Below are 20,783 nucleotides of genomic sequence, written 5' to 3'. Positions count from 1 at the left end.
GCACTTCTAGGAGGCAAGCGAGGGACCTGAGATTCAGAGCGGGAAGTCGTTTGCCCAAGATCATAGCAGACAGTGAGGGTCTGGGCTGGGACTCACATCCCCACTTGCTACCCAAACCCAAAAGCTCTTAACGAGCACGCTGTACCCATGGAGCATGATAAATTATACATTCCTGAAATAGTTAAAATGTTTATTTTCCCACTTACGTATTCTTATACCAGAATGTTTACTCATCAAAAATAGCCTAGTTGTAGATAGAAAAAAATACTTTATTCGTATCCCATTCATTGAAAATGTCACGTTCTTCACGGTGATTCAACAAAACCAAATACCGTTGAAGATCTAACTTCATGAGTCTCACTGAATATTTGTGAATGAAAGTTTTGTGAAGAGGAATCTTCAGGAAATTATTTCATGTTCTGGCCAGGCTTTCTTCTCAGTACTCAGGTTTTTTTCAAGTCATTATATATATATATATATATATATATATATATATATATATTTCCAATCTAATTCATTATCAGATCTCTGAGCAGGAGGGAGCTAGTAGGGGTTATGTGCTCCTTCGAGGGTGGAGGATGTTTAGGTTTGGAAGAAATCTTGAGCTTATTATCAGTTCTCTTTAGTATTTTCAGAAGATTATGTAGCAAGAAGTCATCTCCAGTTTCGAGAGATGGAAAAACGCAGATGGCTAGCGATTTGGGTAGATTACTCACTTACACTGTGTACAGACAAATGTAGCTGTTCAAATGGTACTCCCACAGGCATTTTCGGCCCATCTTTACAATAGATAACCCTGTAGAGTAAGTAGGGTAATTTTCCTATATACAGATGACAAGAGCGAGGCTTAGGTTAAGAGCCAAACAGCTGGTGAAAGACTCCACCGGACTGGAACAGAAGCCTTAGTCCTTTCCCTGAGACTGAAGTCAACTATTGTCACAGTTAAAACACAAAACAACCAGGAAGTCTGTGCAGAAGGAGAGAAATACGTCTCTTTTGCAATAATAAGCCAAAGCTACTGGTTTAAAAAGTAGTAAATACTTTCCCGTTTACTGTTGTTCGTTCACCAGCTCAGGCCTAATGAAAAAATCATTACCTTTCATAAAAAAAAAAAAAAAAATTGAATTTGTTTGCTTTGAAATGCCGTTTAGAGCTTTGGGAATTCCAGTAACAGACCACACCTATGAAGACTGCAGATTAATGATCTCAGCAGGACAGCTAACGTTGCCCATGGAAGCTGGGCTGGTGGAATTTACCAAAATTAGCCGGAAATTAAAGTAAGTATACCTTTAAATTGCTACACTTTTGTAAAGGTGTCCCAAAGAGATCTGAACTCCTCTACGCTTCTTTTCCCTGGTTTCATTAATGCTCGGCTCTCGAACCTCCATGGTGTTTATTAAGGAAGGCAGAGTTGTGAATTTATCTCCTACTTAGTTCATCCAGTTGTGTTTTTTCAAGGACAGCTAACTCAGAGACATATGTGTTGGTCACAGGAGGAGACTGAGAGAGAGTGGATATGGACCAGCACAGATCTGCCTCCGCCCAGAAGGGTCTCAGAGCAGTCAGCCTACCCCGCTGCCCTTTGCAAGGATGGCGTAATTAGATGGGACTGGCATGCGGTGGTCAGAACTTCTCGTGTGAAAAATGAATTGACTTGTAGAGAAGCAATTCTGACCATCACTGAATTTTAAGTACTTACCCTCAATCTCCTTTTTCTTCTGGGTACATACTTTTTTTTTTTAAGGCCAAAACACCCCTTTGTGCTTTTATGAACAACCCATTTGAACCATCTGCTATGAAAGGTGTCACCCCTGGTTTCCCACTTACTACCATTCACTCTGTTTTCAGCCCTATTAGGGATTTGCAGAATGTATTGATTCCCTTGGCCTTGGCATCCTCCTTAGGAGGGAGCTGCAGAAGCAGTTATTGTGTTAAAGGTCAATATTTACTTATTTTTTTAAATATTTTTTTGATACTTATTTATTTTTGAGAGAGAGGGACAGAATGTAAGAGACAGAGAGGGAGACCCAGAATCTGAAGCAGGCTCCGGGCTCTGAGCTTCTGAGGCTTCTGAGCACAGAAACCCACAAGCCACAAGATCGTGACCTGAGCCAAAGTCGGATACTTAACCGACTGAGCCACCCAGACACCCCAGAGGTCAATATTTAAAGATAATAGAGCAAGTATTATTTATATCTTCTAAATAGCAAACACATTTTGATGTTATATTTACAAAATTCATATAAATTTGAAAAGTTTAGATACTGAAATTGGATACAGAAGAAAGCAGTTATGTGTTAAGTCACCTGTTTAGTAGTACAAGACAAAGGCAGATGTGCTGTAAGCTACGGTACGTTTTCTGGTGTTTTAGTGTTTTTATAACTAACATCGGAGGAAGTGTGTCCTATCTAATGAATCTCCGACACAACATTTTGTAAAATGTGCATTCATTATCAGCCTGGAATCTCCTTAGAAATTAAGAGTGGTATTTTTTTTTTTTAACAACTCAATAAGTACTTTTGACCTAATTAGTAATATTTGGATTACAATACGATTTCTTATTTTCTTTTCATGAGTCATTTCTTGTTCTGTCACATTGCTCTTCTCAGTTACTTTTCTTTTGCACAGATATTTGGGGGAAATTAGTCTTACCGATATCCTTTAAAAGACTCAGAAGCCTAGGGGGGCGCCTGGGTGGCTTAGTCGGTTAAGCGTCCGACTTTGGCTCAGATCATGATCCCATGGTTTGTGGGCTCGAGCCCCGTGTCAGGCTCTGTGCTGACAGCTTGGAGCCCGGAGCCTGCTTCAGATTCTCTGTCTCCCTCTCTCTCTCTGCCCTTCCCCCTCTTGTTTTCTCTCTCTCAAAAATAAATAAACATGAAAAAAAAAAACCCTCAGAAACCTGTATACATGTTCCATAGGTATCCCAAAATACCCATTTTATCTTCATTTTCAAATGTAACGATGTGCAATATTTTTTCCCTCAGACAAACGAATGTTCGCAACATGTCCTTGTGGATCGTAAGGGGCTGACAACACGCATCTCTGATTGTTTGTTTGCTTAGGTTAGACTGGGATAGCATTCGTAAGCAGTTGGACGAGTACGCAACCATTGCCTGTTGTTCCAAAGGAGGAAGAATCGGAATTGACGAATTTGCAGAGTATTTAAAGTTGCCTGTTTCAGATGTCTTGAGACAACTCTTCACACTCTTTGACAGGGTATGTTAAAACGTGATCTTCAACTTGCTAACATTCATACTCTGCCCGTCTCCACGGGGCATAAATCAGTACGGCATTAGAAGAACTTGGCAGGTCGCTGTTAGAGGAAGCGAGGCCGAGTGTGTGGTTTAATTTCATGATTTTGTTTGTTCCCCTTAATAAACGAGAGCAGTAGTAATATCATGATGTGCTTGTGTGCGTGCACGTGTGTGTTGCAACAGTTATGATAGTATCTATTTATTTTAAACACCAAGTCAGAAGTAAAGATTGTGACCATACAAGCCGTGTTTGTAATACGGAAATTGCCAAGGCCTCTTTAACTGGCAGGAACTTAAATATTTATGTCAAAATTCATACATTGATGACAGGGGTGGTACTGTTCTGTTCTGAAGGTTTTGGACTTCCCCCAAAATGTGTGACCACCAAGTAGATTTTCTTTTCAAATAACATTTTAGGACAAAGGCTTCAATTAAAGCTTGGCTGTTAGCCATTGTATTGGGGGTACAGTTTTCTGCTTATGAATATGTCAGTACACGCAGTTAGATAACTGAATTGTCACAGAGTCTCCTTAGGAAAAATGTATCAAGGTTTCAAGTTCTCTATTTTTAATGTGTTTTTTAACATATAAAATTGACAGTGAAGTTTACTGTCTTGGTTACAGTTTTACAAGGGTTCATAAATGCATCGAGGCATATAACTACCACTCCATTCAAGATATATCACAGGTGCAAAAAAGTATCCCCTGGGGCTATTCTTTTATAGTCAAATCCTTGCCCTACCCTTAACCCCCAACAGTCACTCCAACCCTACAGCTTTGCCCTTTCTAGACGCCATATAGATGGAATCGAAGGGTACATATCCTTTTGAGTCTGGCTTCTTTGGCATAATGCATCTGAAATTCAGCCGTGCCGTTGTGTGTATCAGTAATTTGTTCCCCTTTCTTGTGGAGTGGTATTCCATTGTATGGACGCAACATTCTTGGCGTATCCGTTCCCCAACTGAGGAGAGTTTGGTTTGTTTCCAATTTGGGGCCATTAAGAATACAAACTGTGAATATTCCTGAATAGGTTTTTGTGTGAATGTAGGCTTTCGTTTCACCTGGGTACATACCTAGGACTGCGGTCTTGTTATTCCTTATCTGAGAGTGACTTTATGTTACGCGGATTCCTGAAGGCTATTTGCGTGGTGAATAGAGCTGAGTTGCTAGCTCTTCCCTTTCAACAATTTAATGATGACGTCATACTGCCTTCGGTCTCCCACAACTTTGCTGCCTTACACTCCTTGTTCTTTCGCTGTGGCTTTCCTCACCAACCCTCCTGCCGTGGTGTCTTGTCCAGAGGTAGTTGCTTTCTGTGTTTTCATGAGAGTTTCTAATTATAATTGGAAGGAGAGGGAGGCCCAACTCGACTTAGTCCCTCCTGGCTGGCACCGGAAGTCCCCGTTCTCTATTGACCGCTGGGAAAAGATACTTCACGAGGAAATGACAGCCTGATGACAGCAACGAGGACACGGCTTCTTTTTCCCTTTACCCAGGGCACACTCACGTTCCTAATCCTGTGATCTCTAAGACTCATCATTCTTTAACGTGACTCACTTCAGCCACCTTCTCTGGGTAGTGCCCACTGCCCTTTCCTTGGCTTGCTTGCGGCACACAAGTAATCTTTCCCTGTCCCTGACACTGCAGTGGCACTACTAGAAAGCATGATGAAGATTTAGGAGAAAGGAGAAGTAAGTCATCAGCTCCACCCATGCAAGTTGGGAAAACAGAAGAACTTCTCGCTTGGACTGTTACAAGTCTTTCTGTGGGATTTGTGTCGCATCCTCCTCTTTGACTCTAGATACCAGGCAAGTAATTTTAAATGAAGCTTCTATAAATATGAACGTGGTGACAGGAAAGAATATGGCAGGGATGTACAAATGAGGACAGGAGATGGGGAAACGGGAAGCGCCGTGAAGCAGGAACCAAGGAGGAAGTTTCGAGCACATCTTAGACCTTGTGCTCATTGGGATATTTGATCAAAATTAGAAACAATGTCTGTCGAGGTGGCCCTCTCTTCAGGTGTCAAACTGTCACCGCCAGCAGTTCCGGGGTCGTGAGGACCACAGATCATGAGGATCTGGCTGTCGATCACTGACAGTCCCTGCCGGCCGCCCTGTCGTTTCTCTGGCAGTGTTAAGTATGGGCAGATTGGAAGTGGGGAAGGGAGCAACACAAGGATCACAATAACCCCCCGGTGAGCCGGTTCCCTCTGAACTAGAGGGTACAGTGGGCTCCAGGCACTTAGGAGACTGGTGAGTGTTGGCAGCCAGTTTGGGCAATCACATTCCCGCGTGGACCGCTTCCACAGGTTCACACATCACTTACAACTGGGTTTGTCGCTTCTTTGTATAGTGTGATTTGGCTTTCGCTACAGACAGTGAGATGGTCTCTCCAGCACTTTCCTTTTGATCTCCAAAGGTAGACAAAATAGTCTGGGGAATTAGTGACTAGAGCCCATGACCTTCCTTTCCTCTTTCCCTCTTTTCTCCCCTTTCTGTCTTTGTCTTTCTTTCCTTTTTTTTTTTTTTTTTTTTTTTGTCTTTAACACATCCGCATGTCTGTGCCTGTGAAGATTTGCTTTGTTTAGAGAAGGGGAATTATGCAATTGTTGCCACGCCCTGTGCGGGTGAGCTACTCCCACCCTAGGCTTGTTTTCTCAGTCTCTCTAAGTGATTTAGCTGGGGAATGTTCCAGGGGAAAGACAAGAAGTTCAGTAACCCCATAGTTTGTTTCCCTCAGAGTAGCTTATCTTGCTAAACTCAATGTTTCATGGGGGGCGGGGGGGGGGGGGAGGAGGAGGGGAGGGGGAGGAAGGGTGGGAACGAGAAAGGGCGGGGTGTTCCTGTGGGTCTTCCAGCAGCTGGAAATGTTTGCAGTGCAGACAGCTGCCCGAAGCCTCTCTCAGTCTCTCCCAGAGTCTAATGTGGTTGTGTTGGTATTTGGGGGATGGGGAAGAGACCTATCTCCCCACATTCCCTTACTCTTTCTATGTGCATTCTTGGCTAGTCTACAAAAACTTTGTAATTTTTTGTTTTAATTGAAATTCAAGTCCGTTAACATACAGGGTAGTATTGCTTTCAGAAGTAGAACCCAGTGATTCATCACCTACACGCAATACCCAGCGGCCATCCCAACAAGTGTCCTCCTTAATGCCCACTACCCACTTAGCCCATCCCCTCACCCGCCTCCCCTCCAGCAACCCCCAGTTTGTTCTCTGTATTTAAGAATCTCTTATGATGTGCCTCCCTCTCTGCTTTTATCTTATTTTGTTTTTCCTTCCCTTCCCCTACTGTGTGTTTCTTAAATTCCACATGTGAGTGAAATCATGCGGTATCTGTCTTTCTTCGCCTGACTTATTTCACTTAGCATAATGTACTCTGGTTCCATGCATGTTGTTGCCAATGACAAGATTTCACCAAGCAGTATTCCATTGCATATAGATACACCACATCTTCCTTATCCATTTGTCAGTCAATGGACATTCGGGCTCTTTCTATACTTTGGCTATCGTTGGTAACGCTACTATATACATAATGGTTTTGTCTCAGTTTCGTCTCTAAAAAATACACTGTTGGTCCAGCCCCCTGTTGACACTCTGACAGGTCCCTTCAGACTCCCAGGTATGTATGTGGCAGCAGGTAAGGTCCCACAGAAGCATGGCATTCGTGATCCAAAGCGCACCAGAGTTACCTAGTTTAGGGTCATTTCCTTCGGAGAGGTCTGATCTCTTTGAAAGATAGAAAAGAACTTTTTCATCTTGGCGTCGAATTTACCTTCTTTATTTTTATGAATGCACACTGAACTCTGCCTCTGATGAGTCAGGTGTCCAGATGAGTCAGAGTCGAAGGCTGAGACGATGGTGGTGTCTCGACATTTTTTATATTCACAATCCCGTTTTCAATACTAGGGTTTTTTTGCCAGCACTCTTGAAGGGATTGAAGTGTACTTAATGGGATTCGGAAACCACACTAGCTCAACCAGAAATCGTTGGAACGCCGTCGTGTTTACAGTTACAAAGGGGTCTCGGGGTTGTCGATTTCGTCCTCCTCCAGCGCGGCGTCCCCAGCAGACCCGTGTGCCGCTGCCTCACCAGCAGTCTATGATGTACCTGTGAGCCGGAGTCCTCACGTCCCCCACAGCACAGCTCATCTTCGTTGCTAGCTTGACAGTGTGCCATGTCATCTGCCCTTTACCTCTCACTGGTAGCAAGGCCGGTGTCTCCTCGCCGCATCTCGTGACACGCTCAGCTTAGTATGTCGTCGGCATCCATCACTCCAATACTATGCAAGCTCACTGGTGGCAGAAGCTGTATGTCAGGGGTCAGCAGACTTTTCCTGTAAAGAGCCAGATGGTAGATACTTTTTGCTTTGCGGGGCATATGGTCCCAAAGTTTCAGGGCAACTCGTACAACGGAACAGAAAAGTTCATCTCATCCTACTCAGAAAGGTTTCTCTATTTACGGCCAGTCACGTCAGCTGCGCAAGCGCCGGGTCCTGACTCTCAGCGTGAGCAGAAAACCCGCATGCTGCAGCACCCCACCTTGTCGGACAGGAAGGGGCAAGCCGAGATGCTTGTTATTGTTGGCACTCGTGATTTAATGCTGGCACTAATACCGAGAACCGGGCAGACAGGAAAGAACTCGGGATAAAGAAATGCATTCATTCCACATAATGTGAAACGGCAATAAAAGATCTACAGAAGCTTACAATAGCCAAAAATGCCGGAGTGTCAAAGAGCTGAAGTGCACACACTCTTTTCCTGTCTAATATTTCAACAAAGGACATAGTGAATGCCAGAAGAACTAAGTACCAGTTAGAAGGTGGACAGAAAGGGGAAAAATCACGGCAGTTTTCAAAACTTTTTTACAGAATTGAAAGAATCACCACCTACCTAAATTTTATCAGGTGGTGGTCTGTTAGGCGATGTTGTTGGTAAAACAGATAATGAGCTCATGTTGGACTATCTATAGCTGAGGAATTCAAAATCAGTCTCTCTCATCTATAAAGACAAATAACACGAGTAGCACCAAGGGAGGGTATCAGCAAGAGGCAGACAGAGGAGATGAGAATAAAGATTCAGAGTGATCGCTTTTAAATCAAATGTGGGGCATCCTACAAATTAATATTGGGCACTCTAAGGACGGACTCCAGTCTCTCAATCAGTCCTTAGACCTTACCAACATGCTTTGTTTTCATCAGCTTAGGAAATAGAGCAGTAGTCAGCAGACTACAGCCGATGGACCAAATCCAGGTTGATGCCTGTTTTGTTTAATAAAGTTTTATTGAGACACAGCCGTGCCCATCCGTCTATGGATTGCCTATGGCTGCTTTCTCTCTACAGTGGTCCTTTAAATTTCCAGTTCTGGTTTGATTTGTAATGTAGTTTCTCCGAGTTCCTGTTGATTCTAAAGAACTCCTGTTGATTCTAAATCTCAGTTAATCAGGATTTGTTATACGAAATGTACCTATAACGTATATGACACAATTAACAGAAAAAGGCCATAACCTTCTTCCTGTGCAGTCATACAAGTCGTCCTAAATGTTTGGTGGTCCTGTATGTCTGACCATTTCCTTCTTCACGTCTCAGGTTGACTGAGCTGCTCCATTCAATCCATTATAGTATTTTCTCTCACTGAGTGTTGTTCCATTAGGAATATCCACTTAAGCGTGAGAATTACACACTTTATTTTTGGCTCCTCAATGCAAGTATACCTAGGAGGTGCTCAGAAGAAACAGAAGGGAGGCTGCATGAGTTAAAGCTTAACTTTTTTTATTAGCACAAGCGAGCAATTGCTGGCCTCCTCTGTGAGCATCAGGAAGTAAAGAACAGAGCTTTGTAAAGAGCAAATTGCGTCCGACCAATTTAATTTCCTCCTATGACAGAGTGACGGTCCAAGATGATAAAGAAGAAGGAATAGATATTATCTATATGGGCTCTAGAAAGGCTTTTGATTTCATCCAACATGACATCTTCATCAATAAATTAGGAAGGTCTGGTCCAGATCATGGTGCAGTTAGGTGAAAGCACCCCCCACCCCGCCCCACCTCCAATGGAAAGGATTCCCTGCAAGTGGGAGCTTGTATGTCCTTCTGGGTTCAGCAGCCCCATCTCGGCATTCTCTTTGGAGGAGGAGTGCCATGCTTGGTGGGTCACCACCAGGAATACTTCTGAAAAGCAGGCAGTGTGTCAAAGTGGAGGTGAGGGTAAGCATGTCCTTAAAAGTGGTGCATCCAGACCCAAGACAAAGGAAGATGAAGTCAACATGTAGCATAAAAACACTTGGGCACGAGAAGGAAAGGAAATGCAAGGTAGAAACAACACCACCGTCACCACTGCAGGACACATGAAACTCTAGACTCCTAGAATTCTAGCGCTAGCAGGGCTTTCCTGTCAAACTGCTCACCTTCCTCATTTCGCAGAAGGCCGCCAGCCAGAGAGAAGAAGTATGGTGCTCAGGGCTACAGGGCTGGTCAGTTGCAGGACTGAGACTAGAACTGCTCATCGGTATTCTTTTTACTTTAAACCATCACTGCTGACTTTTTTATGTATGTCATATGTGTGTGTGTGTGTGTGTGTGTGTGTGTGTGTATTTTAAGTCAAATGTGGGATATCCTACAAATTAATAGTAGGCACTCTAAGCACTGACTACAGTCTCTCAACCAGTCCTTAAACCTTACCAACATGCTTTGTTTTCATCAGCTTAGGAAGTAGAGCAGTGGTCAGCAGACTACAGTTGATGGACCAAATCTAGCCTGATGCCTGTTTTGCTAGTTTTACTGAGACACAGTTGGGCCCTACATAGGTATATATATGTATATGTATATGTATATGTATATGTATATATGTGTGTGTATAAATAACTTTCTTGAGGCATTATTTTGCATATCATACCATTCACCCATTTCAAGCCTACAATTCAGTGATTTTTAGAGTAAATTTGCCAAGTTGTGCACCCATCACCGTAAATCGGTTTGGGAACATTTCCACTGTGTCTCCTCGTGGCATTAAGTGTTAGCTCCTGTCACCAGCTGTCTCCCAGCCGTAGGCAACCACTACTGAGTTGTGAGTCCTAAAGTATGATTCTAGACCTAGTCTAGGAGAAAGACTTTCTGTCTCTACAGATTTGCCCTTTCTGGACGTCTCCATATATTGGAATCATACAGTATATGGTGTCACGTGTCTGGCTTCTGTCACTTAGCGTAATGTTTTTTGCAGTTCGTCCTTGCCACGGCATGGATCAGTGTTTGTCCTCTTTTGTTGCCAGACAGCCCTCCAGTGTATGGATATACTGCGTTTGGGTTATTCACCCATGGTTGGTACACGTTCAGGTTGTTTCTACTTTGGGGCCATTACGAATAATGTTGCTAATAGCGTTCACGTATTACTGTTTACGATTTAAGTTCGGTAGCTTTTCCCCCTCAAATGGAGGCTAAATTTTCCAGCAGATGTGTCTTCTTCCCTTACTCTTTCTTCCTCCAGATATGGACAGTGGAGTTCCCACAGACAGCAACCAAAGTTACTATTAATGTTCTAATAAATAGCCTCAGGGGGTTAAATAGTCCAGAGAAGAAAAGGCCTGTTAATCTAATAGCGGTGTTTTATTCCAGGATGGTTTATGAGAAACTGGTAGCCAAATGCCCTCCATCTTCATGGAAAGTAAAGGAGGGGAATTGGATCTAAACCTCAGTGAAAGCCACTTCCGCTGGGCCTGAGGAGGCGTGTTTTATGTGGCGGTGGCTGCTATCAGGTTAATTTGCAATATTATAAAAACAAAGCCCATGCAATTTCCTCTGAGAGGAGCTCATGTGAATGGATTCCAATCTGTCCGAGGCCAGATGGCCCTGTGATCCCCTAAAAGGAAGATGGTCCTTTTGTGGTGCTTTCTTCTGTGTGGTTAGGGAAGACATTCGGCCTTTGGTGTTCGCAGAGGCCACTTCATTGTGCCCATGAGACCAGTTATTGGAGTCGCTGTGTCATAAAACCCGTCGTTGGGAGTGTTCTACACAAACCACTGGGTGTGGCAGAAGGAGACATCGCTCCCATGTCCTGAACAGAGCAGTGTCCCCCAGCTACTGTTCTCTCCCTGACACTGGCTAGAACAATCATAATTCAATTCTAGAATTGCACAACTTACAAAGTAATTTCACATCTCATCTCCTTTCGACTTTATACACGAGCTTCGGCAGCTTCCGCTGAGAGGTAGACTGTCACCTGGCGGTTCAAAGCCTTTTCCAGCCTGAGTCTGTTCTGCGGATCTGCCGTTATGGCCTGTCGTGCCGGGCAAGGGACTGTCATCACGTCGGTCTGCCACTTAAAGACCACGCATCCTGTTAGCTCCTCTGTATTTTTACTACGCTGTCCCTTCACATCCGTCGTCTGTTTGAAGAACTCTGGCTTGCCCTGTAGTCAGGCCTGCACATTACCTCGTGTGTAGGTAAATGCTCTCCTTGGCAGAAATCATCGCACCCCTTTCGGGCACCCACCATGCTTGATAATACAGCACCATACCTTTCCTCGGTAGCCTACCTTCCCTGAATTTTTCTTTACTCATCGCGACTATTTTGTCTTTCAAAGGAATTCTGTGATACCTAAATACCAAAGAATACTATATGCGGATGTAATAGTTTAGTATTAATAGTAGAAATGTGAACATAGATGTCAGGTTATAATTACAACTAGTTTTCGGGGGGCATCCTCGATCCTTGAGCACAGCAGTCCTGATGGGTTCACCTCTGGATCCTAAACACTGAGCCCACGTCCTGATACCTAACAAACGACCCTGAGTCATTAGGAAATAGGCAGAGAGATGGTATTACCATCATTTTGCAGATTTGAAATTGATTTCCAAAACGCTAAGCAATGTGATGGTTTAGTTATTATGTCCTGGCCACCTTTCCTTGAGTTCACTGGTAGACCTTCCAGAGACCTCTGACGGGCTGGTGCCCTCTCTCTCTAGCTAGCATCAAAGGTAGGGTCTCTCAAAGTATTGTGCAGGACTGCTCGTCATAGACTGACTTTGGATACTTACTGAAAAAAATCAAACCAAATCTCCCAAATGCAACAAAAGCCAGACCCAAGATCAGAAATGAGAGGACAGTCTATTATCATTAGGGAAACGCACATCAAAACCGTAATGAGATGTTAGCACCTCATACTCATTACGACTGCCGCCCGTCAGGATGGCTGGAAGGAAGGGAGGGCAGGAAGGAGTGTTGTGGAAAACAGTATGGAGGTTCTTCAAAAAATTAGACACCGAGTTACCATATGACCCGACAGTTCTGCTTCTGGGTATATATTCCAAAAGAACTGAAGGCAGGAACTTGAAGAAATACGTGTCCACCCACATTCGTAGCATTATTCTCAAAAGCCAAAAAGTGGAAGCAACCTTTTGGTTGCTTCCCAACAGACGAGTGGATAGACAAAATGTGTACCGTACATACAGTGGAATATTGTTTAGCTTTGAAAAGGAAATAAATTCTGACACATGCTACCACACGGATGGACCTTGAACACATCATGCTGGGTGAAATAAGCTAGTCACAAAGGGACAAATCCTATGTGATTCCTCTTACACGAGGTACCCTAGAACAGTCAAGTTCATGGAGACAAAAAGTAAGAATAGTGGTTGTCGGGGCCTGGCAGGAGGTAGGAACAGGGAGTTAGTGTTTAATGGGGACAGAACTTCAGTTTAGGAAGATGAAAAGTTTTCTGGAGATGGATGGTGGTGATGGTCGCACGATAATATGAAGGTGCCTCATGCCATGGAACTGAGCTCTTAAAAACAGGATGGTGAATTCTATGTTATATGTATTCCACCACAGTTTTTAGAAATGTAATTCAAATTTTAAAAATAGGGCGCCAAGAGGTGTGTACTGTTTGACTCCATATATTTAAGGTACAGCAATTGATCGATGGTGTTCCTCATCAGAATAGTGGTTACCCTTGGGAGGGACAAGGCTCTGGGGGTGGTAATATTCTATCTCTTGATCTGGCTGTGAAGATATGGGCGTGCACAGTGTGTGAAATTCTCTGAGCTCTACATATGCCTGTTACACTTCAGAAAAGACTCTAAAAATGTACATCATGAGCCCGACAGCAGGCTACAGAATCAGAATCTCTGAGGATGGGACCTAGGGACCCTGCATCTTAATCCCCCTATCCTCTTCCAAGTTTTTCTTAAGAACACTGGACTTGGGGAATCTTTGCTAAAGGAGAGGGATTAGGGAACTATCCTCCCGATGATCAAGAATTCTGTTCTGCTCTAACAACAAATCTTCCTTAGGAAAGACATGCTTGACATCTTTGAGTCATTTAGCTTCTTTTGGGGAAATGCGTTGTCATCTTTCAGATGTGGAGAAGTCAATGATGTATAGAAGCATGTATTTTAATATATTACATTTTAAAATAGTATTTTTGGTAATTCGTCATGCACACAATAGCTTACGAATATTTTACTGAGGTGCTGTAAAAACTGGCAGGTGCTAGGACCTAATGGAAATCAAGTATTCAGTAGGAGGGGAGACAGAGCAGCATGGGGCGTGGTGCCCTGTTAGCAGGTACAGAAAAGCCAGTTCTTCCACCTATACGCTAATGAGACTCCATTTCAGCTCTCTCCACGCCATCTGCAAGGTATCAGCAGCTTTTAGACTTGCTTGTTAAACCAAAAGCATGTTTCTGGCAAAGGCTTTATTGGAAGGGGCCGATCGGGGTCTTGGGGAAGCTCTTGGAGGCCTTCTTGGAGGAGGCGGTCAGAGAAGAGGAGGAGGAGGTGGAGGAGGAAGAAATATTGGCGGCATAGTTGGAGGAATTGTGAATTTCATCAGCGAGGCTGCCGCAGCTCAGTACACCCCAGAACCCGCTCCCACTCAGCAGCATTTCACCAACGTGGAGGCCAACGAAAGTGAGGAAGTTCGTCGGTTTCGGCAACAGTTTGCACAGCTGGCTGGGCCGGACATGGAGGTGGGTGCCACCGATCTAATGAATATTCTCAACAAAGTCCTTTCTAAGCACAAGGACCTGAAGACCGACGGCTTTAGTCTTGACACCTGCCGGAGCATCGTGTCTGTGATGGACAGTGACACGACCGGCAAGCTGGGCTTCGAAGAATTTAAGTACCTCTGGAACAACATCAAGAAATGGCAGTGCGTTTATAAGCAGTATGACAGGGACCATTCTGGGTCTCTGGGAAGTTCTCAGCTGCGAGGGGCTCTCCAGGCAGCAGGTTTCCAGCTAAACGAGCAACTTTACGAGATGATCATCCGCCGGTACGCCGACGAGGATGGAAGCATGGATTTCAACAATTTCATCAGCTGCCTGGTCCGCCTGGATGCCATGTTCCGTGCCTTCAAGTCTCTGGATAGAGATGCAGGCGGCCTGGTTCAGGTGTCCATCCAAGAATGGCTGCAGCTGACCATGTATTCCTGAAGCGGGCAGCGAGAAGCCAGCGCCCTCCCGGAGGAAGGGACCACCAAGAGCCTAGCCGTGCCGTCTGCACGGTGGCTGATACCCTACCCAACAGCTGTCATTTTCCGCGAGCTCTTGCACCGGCCTGAATGCTTCTGAACTGGGGCGGCCCTTTAAACAGCTTCATTAAAACAGATTTTTTTTTTTTTATGAAGGATGTTCTGAGTGGTTTGTATGTCAGTTTTTTGAGGTACCGGACATATATGGACAGATGCGTGTGTGCTGTGGGGCGGGGCGGGGCAGGGCCCCAGCGGAGCAGATTTTAACAGGCCGTCGCTTATTTGGCGAGTGAGTTCCAAGGAGCAGGAAATTTGTTGTTATCAAGAGTGAAATTTTGAAACACTCCTGGAATAAATCAAAAAAGCCCTCCAGAGATCTGTTTTCCCTTTAAAAAGGTGAGGAGGAGGAAAGTTCAAAATCTGTTTTCCTCTCATTTCACATCTGCTCTTTACATTATGTAAGAAAAAAAAAAAAAAGATGTGTTCCTGGAAACCTATTTAACTGTATAGGAGCAGGTTCAGAAATGAGGAAAGAAGCAGTTTCACAGGAGGGGGGTAGATACATGTAGCTCTCTAACATTCCAGAATTCTTTTATTCCTGTTTCTCTAGTGAAATAAGCATGCGGCAACCTTGTTCTGATGTATTTGTAAAGAGGGTCAGGGCATCGGAGAATGAAGGGCGGACCTGTAATCCGAAATGTCACTCTTAATCATTCTTACACGCACGTATACAAAATCAGGCATGCCAAGTTCATGTTGGCTGTCTCTTGTCATGTCTTGCCCTGCCTCAGAGCTAGGAATATTTGTTTTGCTCCTCTTAGAAAACTGCAGATGGAAGAGAAGTAAGCAAAGAAAAACAAAACAAAAGTAGAGCTTACCTAAATTGCCGTCAGTTATTTGGAATATGAAGCAATATAGAGATACATAAAGATTTATAAATATTGTTGGCTATTATTATTATAGTGGTTCGCAGCCCTGACTGCAATTCAGAATCAGAGAGAACTCTTCACGGATACTGATATCTGACTCCCTTTCCAAATGAGTTAGAGAAAAATCTATCTCTAGAGGTAGGGCCCAGAGATGAGGTTTATTATTATTATTATTATTATTATTATTTTTAAATGTTTATGTATTTTTGAGGGAGAAAGAGAAACAGAACACGAGTGGGGAAGGGGCAGAGAAAGAGAGAGAGAGAGAGAGAGACAGAATCCGAAGCAGGCTCCAGGCTCTGAGCTGTCAGCACAGAGCCCGTAGCAAGGCTCGAACCCATGAACCATGACCCGAGCTAAAGTCGGACCCTTAACCGACTGAGCCACCCAGGCGCCCTGGAGAGATGAGTACTTTTAAAGCTCCCCCAGATGATTCCAGCAAGCATCCACGGTTGCCAGGCAGGGCAGTCGTGCTTTCTTGCGTGTGGCCCTCGGTTTGGCTCTTTCATTTTGATTCAGGTGATTATGGTGGGGCAGGCCGGATCCAGTAGACTCAGCTACGGGGGCTGCATGGGCAACCGTCCAGTCCCCTCGCCTGCTGTTTAATTGGCTTCTACCCCTCCTGCTTCTCTGGCTTTTCATGCGTTCCCCCTCTCTCCAAGGCTACCTTGGAGGGTCCTCCTGAGGTTGAAGATAAATTCTTCCTTCCTCTGTTGACTCATTTAGAGGAGAGTTTAACTATAGACCCGACCTAACTCCCCTGTTAACAGCCCGCGGCTGCCTGGGAGCAATCCCCAGTGAAATCAGGAGAGGTCGGCATTTGGCCTCTTTGCTCACCATCGTCACCGTCATATCATATTTATGCACCACCACGTGCGTATAATCCTGCCCTGAACCAAGCACAGAGACCGCCACGTCCACGTTCCGCCAGGGGCTTTGTAACTTAAGCCTGCTCTGGTGTGCTGCTTAGACCAGGTACGGTCATATCAGAATGAGGCTGCCGCCAGCAACCACACGTTAATGTCAGGATCCCTACTTTACAGTCCGCCCATTCAGATGTTAGGCATGAGCGTAGGAATATAGCCAAGAAAGGGGAAAGCCGCCAAGATGCCTTTTAAGGTCTCAGAACGTTAAGCTGATTATTTAACCTTTCTGCGTGATGGTTGTAGAAAGGGCAGCATAACTGCACTGCACTTTTTTTTTCCTCACTTAATTCTAAATATTTTTTGGAAGTTAAGACAGTTACCTCAAGTGGGAGGCGGTATTAAGTATTTTTCTCGCTCCTCACGGGTCAAGGGATTACCTGCCCTTACGATTCTCTTCCTGACTGCACAGGGCAGAACATCCCACAGTTACTTACATTTCTCTTCTCTTCTCTTCTGAATTTGTAGAACATTTGTACAGATAACCGCAGTCACTAGAGTAGACATTGGAAAATCCAATCCAAGCTCTGGATTTTTTTTAAGTACCCCAAACTTTGGCATTGTGCAGAAGCAATAGCCACAAGTAATTGAATTTCTTAGTTTTTATCCAACAGTTGATGTTTTAATTTTTTTATGTTTATTTATTTTTGAGAGAGAGAGAGACAAAGAGCATGAGCAGGGAAGGGGCAGAGAGAGAGGGAGACACAGAATCTGAAACAGGCTCCAGGCTCCGAGCTGTCAGCACAGAGCCTGATGCGGGGCTCGAACTCATGAACTGTGAGATCATGACCTGAGCTGAAGTCGGACGCTCAACCGACTGAGCCACCCAGATGCCCCAAATGTTCTTTTTTCTTAATGTTTATTTATTCTTAGAGACAGAGAGAGAGAGAGAGAGAGAGAGAGCATGAATGGGGGGAGGGGCAGAGAGAGGGTGTCGCAGAATCCGAAGCAGGGTCCAGGCTTTGAGCCATCAGCACAGAGCCCGATACAGGGCTTGAATTCACGGACTGTGAGGTCACGACCTGAGCCGAGGTCGGGTGCTCAACCTACTGAGCCACGCAGGAGCCCCTAAAGGCACATTTTCAATGTAAGAGGGAGTATTTATGTGATACACTTTTTTAAATTTACCGTTTCTACATGAAAGACTACTTATAGCCTAAGACAGAGGTCTTTGATTCATATCATTTCATCCCATTGTTTTTCAATTTCTAACATTAAGCTATACGATCGATGTTTTAAGTTGAAAATAATACTCAGTGGGGTGCCTGCACGGCTTGGCTAAGCATCTGATTCTTGATTCCAGCTCAAGTCATGATCTCATGGTTTGTGGGACAGAGCCCCGAGTCAGGCTTTGCATTGACAGTGCAGAGCCTGCTTAGGATTCTCTCTCCCTCTTTCTGCCCCTCCCCTGCTCACTCTCTCTCTCTCTCTCTCTCTCTCAAACTAAATAAATCAATAAATGTTTTTTAAAAAGAGAAAAGAATACTCGGCGGTTTTAAAAAAGCAAGTGAAATTGTACCATCTACACTTTTTAATTTCAAAATCTGCAACTAACCCATGGTGGGGCCTTAAAAAATATTCACAGATGCACCTGCAGGGTCCTGATATTTGACATGTTTATTGATCTTGAGGTGCTTTTAGAATCACTTCTTAAAAGTGTCTGCGTTTAATGCTAAGTGGATTAAAGCAATTTAATTCCTGGAAAATTGGTAATACAATTACATATGTGGGTAGAAATACGCTCTTAATAAGAATATTTGAGCCAACAGGATGCCTCTCCCCAGAATCCTCTGGGAAACTGAGAATTTACTGTATTTTAATAATAGAACTCCTTTGGATTTGTAGAGTATCTTCAAGGACTCAAGGCCTTTTTCTGTTGACTGCTGCATAGTAAGTTCTGTTTTTATGGAAGCATTTCTAAATTATTTTGGTGGTATTGATGATCTCTCACCTTCAGGGGTGGTACCAATGATAACATACCAAAGAGAATATAGCCCTGTCCTTGGGGGTTTGCCATTTCAAAATGTATTCACACCCATATCCTGAAATGTTGCTGGACTTCAAATGTTGTTAAACATACCTGCTTCTGTAGAAATAAAAATGTTGAACGAATCCAACTATGAAAAGCTTTAGGGAACGGATACCTGAGAATGAGATGCAGGAAAATCACCATTTGTCCCTTCTGCGATTTTAAATGGGCCGTGTTTGAACATGTGGTTTGGAACTTCCCGCTGGACCTAGAAGCTAGTGTCGAGTGGCAGGGCGCTGGGGTGCCGTGAGGTCACGGTGACCGTCAGCCCTCACTTCCACGCTCTTCTGATCCTCCTGACCACCAGGGAAGGGACGGGGCCCACCGTCTGGAGCTTCGTCCAGGCCTGGTCACCCCTTCTTTTTGCAGTGATCCAGCGCAAATCCGTGGTTCCTACTCGGGGCTGTCCTGGCCTCCAGATTAGGACAGATTACGGAGGGATTAGGGTCTCCTTCCAGAAAGCTGGTCTCCTCCTTCTAAATGTGGCCCTGAAATATCCTCAAGCCTAGATTTTTTTTTTAAGTGTCTAATTTTTCCAGAGAAGTTCAATAGGTTTTTAAAGAATTAACCCCACAGATCTGAGGGTTAATCTTTATCCCGGAACTGATTTGAAATTAAAAAATGAAAGGAGTGTCCCTCATCGTATACTTTTTTATTATTTGTTTTTTGAATCTCTTTTATTAAACTACTTGCTTTAATTTGAATGATTCGGAATCCAGTTACCTAAATTTTAATTGTAGTTGATGATAATAGCAAGTTTTGTGATGTCAAGTGAAGCGGGATAGAGCCCCACGTCGGTGCAGAGCCTGCTTGGGATTCTCTCTCTGCCCCTGCCCTGCTCGCACTCTCTCTCTCTCTTTCTCTCTCAAAATAAAAAATAAATAAATAAATAAATAAATAAATAAATAAATATTTTTTAAAAAGAGAAAAGAATACTCAGTGATTTTTAAAAATCATGTGAAATTATGCCATCTACATTTTTAAACGTCAAAATCTCCCATTTTTTTTTATTAGTAAAAATGAATTCGTTTTTTTATTAGTAAAACTGAATTAGTCAAATGGATGATTTCCAAGGTTCCTTCCAGTTCCAAGTCTTATTATTTTTAATTTGGAACCTTAACAATGTATCGTTTTATTCATCCAATAATAAAACACCTAAGAATGATTTCCACACTGCTTTCCCCTCCTTACACTACTACGATGAAAATGTAACATATAATTTCTCATGTGTCTGATTAGCAAGGTCTGCTTTAACATCCTTTATCAAGGATCTGCTTCTTTTTGTCAGCCAAGACCACTCCTGGAGAAGAGGTCCAGAACATTACCTTGTTTTGTGAACAGTGGTAATGTGAAGAGTCCTTTATATTTCTCTTTGTCCCTCTGAAAAATGAGTTCTAATACTTGACCTGTGTTTTACGTAGGGTTCGGTGGTAAAGATAAAATTGGATGCCTCACAATAGAGACACAACATAAATTTAAAAGCACAGGCCCAGGCACACAATCTATGACGTCTTCAGTGTCCACAGACCATTCTTCTGTCCGTTCTTCCAAACTTCTATCCAAGGCCCTGTGTTGCTTCATCAAGAAAGCCACCTGTGGAACAAATGTGCCTATATTGAATAATACATCTACGGTTTGGAAAGCTGCTCTGCTCGGCCTCTAAGGCTGATGAACAGCAGCTCTCCATGGTGCATAAGGAAGTAAACTGGTGCTGGCCCAAGAAGAAAATGATGTCACTTAAAACTCTACCGTCTCTAAAATTTCTGGGGTGATGAAAATGTCATAGATACTGATTGTGGCAGTGGTGGTTACCCTGGTGTATGCATTTGTCAAAACATCTTAACTGCACATTTAAAATGGGTGCTTTTCAGCGCTTTCAACGATAGCCAAATGACAGACAGAGCCTCAATGTCCATCAACTGACGAATGGATAAAGCAATTGTGGTTTATATACACAATGGAATATTATGTGGCAATGAGAAAGAATGAAATCTGGCCCTTTGTAGCCACGTGGATGGAACTGGAGAGTGTGATGCTAAGTGAAATAAGTCAGACAGAGAAAGACAGATACCATATGTTTTCACTCATATGTGGACCCTGAGAAACTTAACAGAAGACCATGGGGAGGGGAAGGAGAAAAAGAAAAAAGGTTAGAGAGGGAGGGAGCCAAACCATAAGAGA

The 20,783-nt window shown here is 43.7% G+C and overlaps 2 protein-coding genes across 2 annotated transcripts in view; both read left to right on the top strand.

Moving 5' to 3' along the window:
* The window catches only part of LPCAT2 (lysophosphatidylcholine acyltransferase 2), a 70,066-nt gene that overhangs the window by 37,582 nt on the left and 11,701 nt on the right, over positions 1-20,783 (top strand). Inside the window, exons 10-11 of the mRNA XM_047836298.1 lie at positions 1,152-1,277; positions 3,066-3,219. Coding sequence (XP_047692254.1) covers positions 1,152-1,277; positions 3,066-3,219 — 280 coding nt within the window. The remainder of the gene's footprint in view (positions 1-1,151; positions 1,278-3,065; positions 3,220-20,783) is intronic.
* CAPNS2 (calpain small subunit 2) lies at positions 13,132-15,399 on the top strand. Its single transcript, XM_047836299.1, has one exon. The coding sequence runs from the start codon at positions 13,928-13,930 to the stop codon at positions 14,681-14,683; it is 756 nt and encodes a 251-aa protein (XP_047692255.1). The 5' UTR covers positions 13,132-13,927; the 3' UTR covers positions 14,684-15,399.

This window comes from Prionailurus viverrinus, chromosome E2 (genome assembly GCF_022837055.1).
Source record: "Prionailurus viverrinus isolate Anna chromosome E2, UM_Priviv_1.0, whole genome shotgun sequence".
NCBI classification, from domain to species: domain Eukaryota; kingdom Metazoa; phylum Chordata; class Mammalia; order Carnivora; family Felidae; genus Prionailurus; species Prionailurus viverrinus.
Note: the sequence above shows the minus strand (reverse complement) of the source record. Positions and strands in the feature narration are given on the sequence as shown.